The 5,828-nt window shown below is 39.6% G+C and overlaps 1 protein-coding gene across 1 annotated transcript; it reads right to left on the reverse strand.

The window, feature by feature from the left end:
- Window positions 1–875: 875 nt before the first annotated feature.
- LOC124698399 (10 kDa chaperonin, mitochondrial-like) lies at window positions 876–5,131 on the reverse strand. The gene is made up of 3 exons (XM_047230880.1): window positions 4,970–5,131; window positions 1,570–1,709; window positions 876–1,078 (listed from the first exon to the last, which is right to left on the reverse strand). The coding sequence occupies exons 1-3, from the start codon at window positions 5,072–5,074 to the stop codon at window positions 1,030–1,032; spliced, it is 294 nt and encodes a 97-aa protein (XP_047086836.1). The 5' UTR covers window positions 5,075–5,131; the 3' UTR covers window positions 876–1,029.
- Window positions 5,132–5,828: the final 697 nt, after the last annotated feature.

Genomic DNA, 5,828 nt, shown 5'->3' on the forward strand with positions numbered 1-5,828 from the left:
GAAAAAAATGTAAGCAGTTGATATCATTAGACGCGAGGGTTGTGTCTCAAGAGTAAATACAAGGAAACTGCTGATCATGTAAAACAATTGGTATCATTAGTGCATCGTGCACGAGGGTTGTGTCACATCTCCTACATGGATGCGGGTGCCCAGATCGTCCATCAAGATCCTTGTGACCTTGTCAAGGAACATGCAAGTGTGGAGATAGGCTCAACTCGGCTAATAGTATAGTACTCAGATTAACAGGCACGCACGCACTTTAAGACAAACTTTGACCATAAATTTGATCAATAAAATATCATTAGATTCGTATGTAAGAAAGCTTTTCAATAATATAATTTTTGTGACATATATTTCATATTTTATTGAACAAAATAATGGTCAAATCAATTTCTTAAACTACATGCACGCCTGTTAAACTGAGACGAACAAAATAATGGTCAAAGCAATTTCTTAACTACATACACGCCTGTTAAACTAAGACGGAGGTAGTACAAGTAAACAGCTGATCAAGTAAGCAATCATACAGAGCTTGTATCCCGTCTGTCCTAAACAGATGCTGGTGCCCACGTCGCGGTGGCAGAAGCCAGGAGGCAAGAGGCCGAAACAATCAGGCGGAGACAGGTACAGGCAAGACCAAAGTCCAGCAAACTCTTCCGTCCCTCCCTCTATTTTTCTTTGCCGCAACTTGTAAATTTCCCACAGCAACGAAAACGGTAAGAGTTGTGAACCCAGAATGTGATATGCCTAGGCGGAATGAAGACACAGATGATATTTTCAATAAAGTATGCACCCAACATGAGACCAAACATGGCAATATTTCAAATATGGCATATGCTACTAAGTTGCAAGATAAACTGGGTGGCAAATTCCAATCAAGACATGAAGCACCAAAGAAGCCATCATATTAGTTCTAAAATGGCTCAAGATGAGGCAAGGACATCAAATTCAGAGGTTATCCTCTCACAAAGTACATAAGCCTAATATCCAGCATCTTCAATCAGATTACGTTATCCTGACAACCCTGAGTTACTCTTCCAGCCGTCCCAGTATGTCATGCTCTCCGAAAAGAAGGTACCTGAAGTCCCAAATAGCCATGTTAGACTAGCGAGCACCAACTGAACTTGGTTTGCCAGATCAAAACTGTATGTACATAATGTAATTATTACACAAAGCTAGATGCAAGTAAAATATAAGCATAGGCTTCTGTTCTGTTAAAAGCAGATACAAATTTTAAGTGTAGCTCAAAATCCTCTTTGCACCATGGAAAAGTAGTACTGTACTTACTATAGAAACTTGATGGATCCTATATTCCTATGCTATTGGTTAGTGCATCTGTCTATACAGCTAAGCAGAAGGAATGCACTTAATTGGTAGGTTCAGTAGCTAGGCTTAAACATAAACCTTTAATAGATAATAACAAACTTTTGGAACGCAGGATGCCAACCTTTCTAGAGTAAGGTATCATGCTTTATTTCAACAATTAAGGATTTACGACACTGAAGTTTTAAACAGGCAACCAGCTAAACAGGAAATACCAAATTCATAAGATGGATAAGTTTGACATACTCTTTCTCAGCAAGCTTCACTTCAGTTCCTCCGTACCCAGGTAATAGAACGGTATCACCTTCCTTGAGAGATACAGGGATCAGCTTGCCATCTCTATCATGAACACCAGGACCAACTGCTATGACTTTTGCAGAGTTCAACTGGATTCAAATAACAGATATATTAGGTCACAAATACACATAGGAGAATTACAGACCTAGTACGCTATTATGAGCCAAATCTAATTGTTATATCATTTAACATATAGTTTCAAGTTCAAACAGTTGAAGAGTAAAACAGGAAAAAAATTGACACTCAGTATAATGACAATAAAGTTGTCCTATCTACATAAGGAGAGAACTTCAGCTTCCATTAATCATCACAAATTACCAATGTTTGCTAGACTCGACGCAGATTACACAACGACCACACTCGACATAGGCCTGCAAATGGGAACGACCCATCCACGATGACTTGAAATAGTTCCACGTAAAGCGGAAGCCCGTGATGAAAGAGGTTTTCCTACAGGATTAAGCTGGACAAGCTTGCCAGAACTACCAAAGCCGTATCTAGCATCCAAATGAAGAGCATTGACATCCTCAAAAGGGAAAAAATATTGGCCAAGCTATCTGTCAAACATGATGTGGGTTGATGCAAGATGATACAGGTACACGTCAGTCATACAATTGAACTGCTAATTGTTGGATTTTCTGGCAGCCTACATAAGAATCATTGGTTAAAGTGGGATTCTTTCGGCAGTCCACAGTCAGTCCCACTCAAGGACAACAAACCCAAGGTATACAGCATACTGGCCAAACAGGCTGACGCAATCATGAACCACGGACCAGCAAGCAGATGATACATGCATGTTTATAATGAATTGAATGAGAGAAAGTATCATCTTCCGTTCAGATATATCCATCAACCAATGTATAAGAACTAAGTAAACAAAAGCAACACAAAGTAATTCAACAACACATTCTTAACAGTACGACGAAAAGATCATTGACATAGACATATACATGAACTGTTTGGCTTGAACAAACTACCGCTCTTTCTACTTCCCAGTTCTGACTGAAGTGATTCATATTGCGATTTCGCATCACTTCCCAATAATAATTCATGCTACTAGCACGCCAGAAATCCAGGTAAATAGTTATATTTTTTATTATTATTAAGGCCCAGTTAGAGTGCAAGCAGATGTAAGAGACACCAGAGCCTACAAAATGACCAAATCTTAACCAAGTTTAATAGTTCACGACAGGACCATGCCGCACCAACTGACAGACCAAGTAAATATATAACCTTTCTTCTCAGAAAGGAAGGTAATTTCCTCCAAACGAAACATTCATTTCACAGTTCGATTCGATCACACTACTACAGCTGTGTAAATCGGTAAAAAGAAACCGAACTAACAGGTTATCAATCGATAGTTGCAATTCCATTAGCAGAAACCAACCGACCGTTCAATTCAATCCCGCTACTACAGCCTTGGAAATCTGTCAAATAAAATTGCCTAATAACAGGAAATCAATCGAGGGTTCCAATTCCATCAGCAGAAACCACCCAGATAGGTCTGGTCTATGGGTAATCAGGGCAGAGAAGCTCTAATCTACGGCTATTATGAGCCAAATCTAATTGTTATATCATTTAACATATAGTTTCAAGTTCAAACAATTGAAGAGTAAAACAGGAAAAAAATTGACACTCAGTATAATGACAATAAAAGTTGTCCTATCTACATAAGGAGAGAACTTCAGCTTTCATTAATCATCATAAATTACCGATGTTTGCTAGACTGGACGCAGATTACACAATCACCACACTCCACATAGGACTGCAAATGGGAACAACCCATCCACGACGATTTGAAATAGTCCCACGTAAAAAAGAGGTTTTTCTAATTGTTATATCATTTAACATATAGTTTCAAGTTCAAACAATTGAAGAGTAAAACATGAAAAAAAATTGACACTCGGTATAATGACAATAAAAGTTGTCCTATCTACATAAGGAGAGAACTTCAGCTTTCATTAATCATCACAAATCACCAATGTTTGCTAGACTGGACGCAGATTACACAATCCCCACACTCCACATAGGCCTGCAAATGGAAACGACCCATCCACGACGACTTGAAATAGTCCCATGTAAAGCAGAAGCCCATGATGAAAGAGGTTTTTCTACAGGATTAAGCTGGACGAGCTTGCCGGAACTACCAAAGCCAAGTATCCAGCATCCAAATGAAGAGCATTGACTTCCTCAAAAGGGGAAAAAATATTGCCCAAGCTAATATTTTCTGACAGCCTAATTGTTGGATTAAACTGCTAATTGTTTGATTTTCTGGCAGCCTACATAAGAATCATGGGTTAAAGCGGGATTATTTCAGCAGTCCACGGTCAGTCCCACTCAAGGACGACAAACCCAAGGTATACACCATACTGGCCAAACAGGTTGACACAATCATGAACCACGGACCAGCAAAATATCACGGCAGATGATACATGCATGTTTGTAATGAATTGAATGAGACAAAGTATCATCTTCCGTTCAGACATATCCATCAACCAATGTTTAAGAAGCAAATAAACAAAAGCTACACAAAGTAATTCAACAACACATTCTTAACATTACGACGAAAAGATCATTAACATAGAGTATGCATGAACTGTTTGGCTTGAACACACTGCCGCTCTTTGTACTAGGACATTATTTCTAGTTCCCAGTTCTGACTGAAGTGATTTACATTGCGATTTCGCATCACTTCCCAATAATAATTCATGCTTCTAGCACGCTAGAAATCCAGGCAACTAGTTCGATTTTTATTATTATTATCAAGGCCCAGTTGCAGTACAAGCAAATGTAACAGACACCAGAGTGTACAAATGACAAAATCTTAACCAAGTTTAATAGTTCACGACAGGACCATGCTCCACCATCTGACAGATCAACTAAACATATAACCTTTCTTCTCAGAAAGGAAGGTAATTTCCTCCAAATGAAGCATTCATTTCACTGTTCAATTCGATCACACTACTACAGCTGAGTAAATCGGTAAAAAAAGAACTGAACTAACAGGTTATCAATCGATAGTTCCAATTCCATGAGCAGAAATCAACCGACTGTTCAATTCGACCCCACTACAACAGCCTAGGAAATCTATGAAATAAAAACTGCCTAATAACAGGAAATCAATCGAGGGTTCCAATCCCATCAGCAGAAACCAACCAGATAGCTCCGATCTATGGGTAATCAGGGCAGAGAGCTCTAATCTACCAAAAATTTCCTCAATCTAACTCGTCACCCAGCCTCCCCAGACCAGGACCCTAGCCAGCACTCACGGATCTAGAATACGAAGACGTCCGTACACATAACCACGGAGCGAAAAGATTGATGGGGGAGAAAAGGGATCTGTCTGAACCTGCTTGGTGGTCTCCGGGAGGAGGATGCCGGCGGCGGTCTTGTTGGGCTGCACCACCTTCTCCACCAGCACCCTGTTGAGGGAGGGGATCAGCCGCTTCGCCATTGCCGCTCTTCTCTTCTTCTTCTTGAGGAACAAGTTGATGGATGGGGAGGGGGCAGTCTCTTTGCTTTTTTACGGCTGGCCGCAGCGGGGTTTAGGGTTTTAAGGATGGAAATTGGAAAAAAGAATGCCCAGCGTTAGTTAATTTACGCTTTTGCCCCGGGAGATAATGGGAGCGTTCTAGGGGTTTCGCGGGAGGTCTAGAACGTTCCTGGGATTGATTGGGCCGCTAATTGATTAGCAGGATGACCAGGCCCAAATTGCAGAGGTTGTTCCTTCCCTTCCTCTTATGGTCAGTCCACTAAGGAAACATTTTTTTATTTCTCAACAAAAAAAAACTAAGCGAACATTTAGTTTTAATATGAAAAGTAGGGTCACTAATAGGATGCTCATATACTCCCTTTGTTCGTAAATATGAGATGTTTTAGATATTTCAAAGTGAACTAGATACATACCATAATAAATAAATCTACATGCTAAAACTAGACCAGGTACATACCAAAATAGATGAATCAACAAAAAAACTCAAACATCTTATATTAGTGAATGGAGTAGTTGCTAAAAAGTCTATTCGACAGCCTTTGGCCGCGGTGTGTCGCATTTTTAGAACTTCCTAGATTTGTATCTTTGATTGTACCCATTGAAAAAAGTTCCTACTTTCGCAAAAAAAGACGAAGCGAACATTTTCTCAATAAAATAACTAAGAAAACATTTTCAGTTCCCCCTCAATAAACAAAAAAAACGGTTCAAGTGAAAC

The sequence above is a fragment of the Lolium rigidum genome, chromosome 3 (assembly GCF_022539505.1).
Source record: "Lolium rigidum isolate FL_2022 chromosome 3, APGP_CSIRO_Lrig_0.1, whole genome shotgun sequence".
Taxonomy (NCBI): domain Eukaryota; kingdom Viridiplantae; phylum Streptophyta; class Magnoliopsida; order Poales; family Poaceae; genus Lolium; species Lolium rigidum.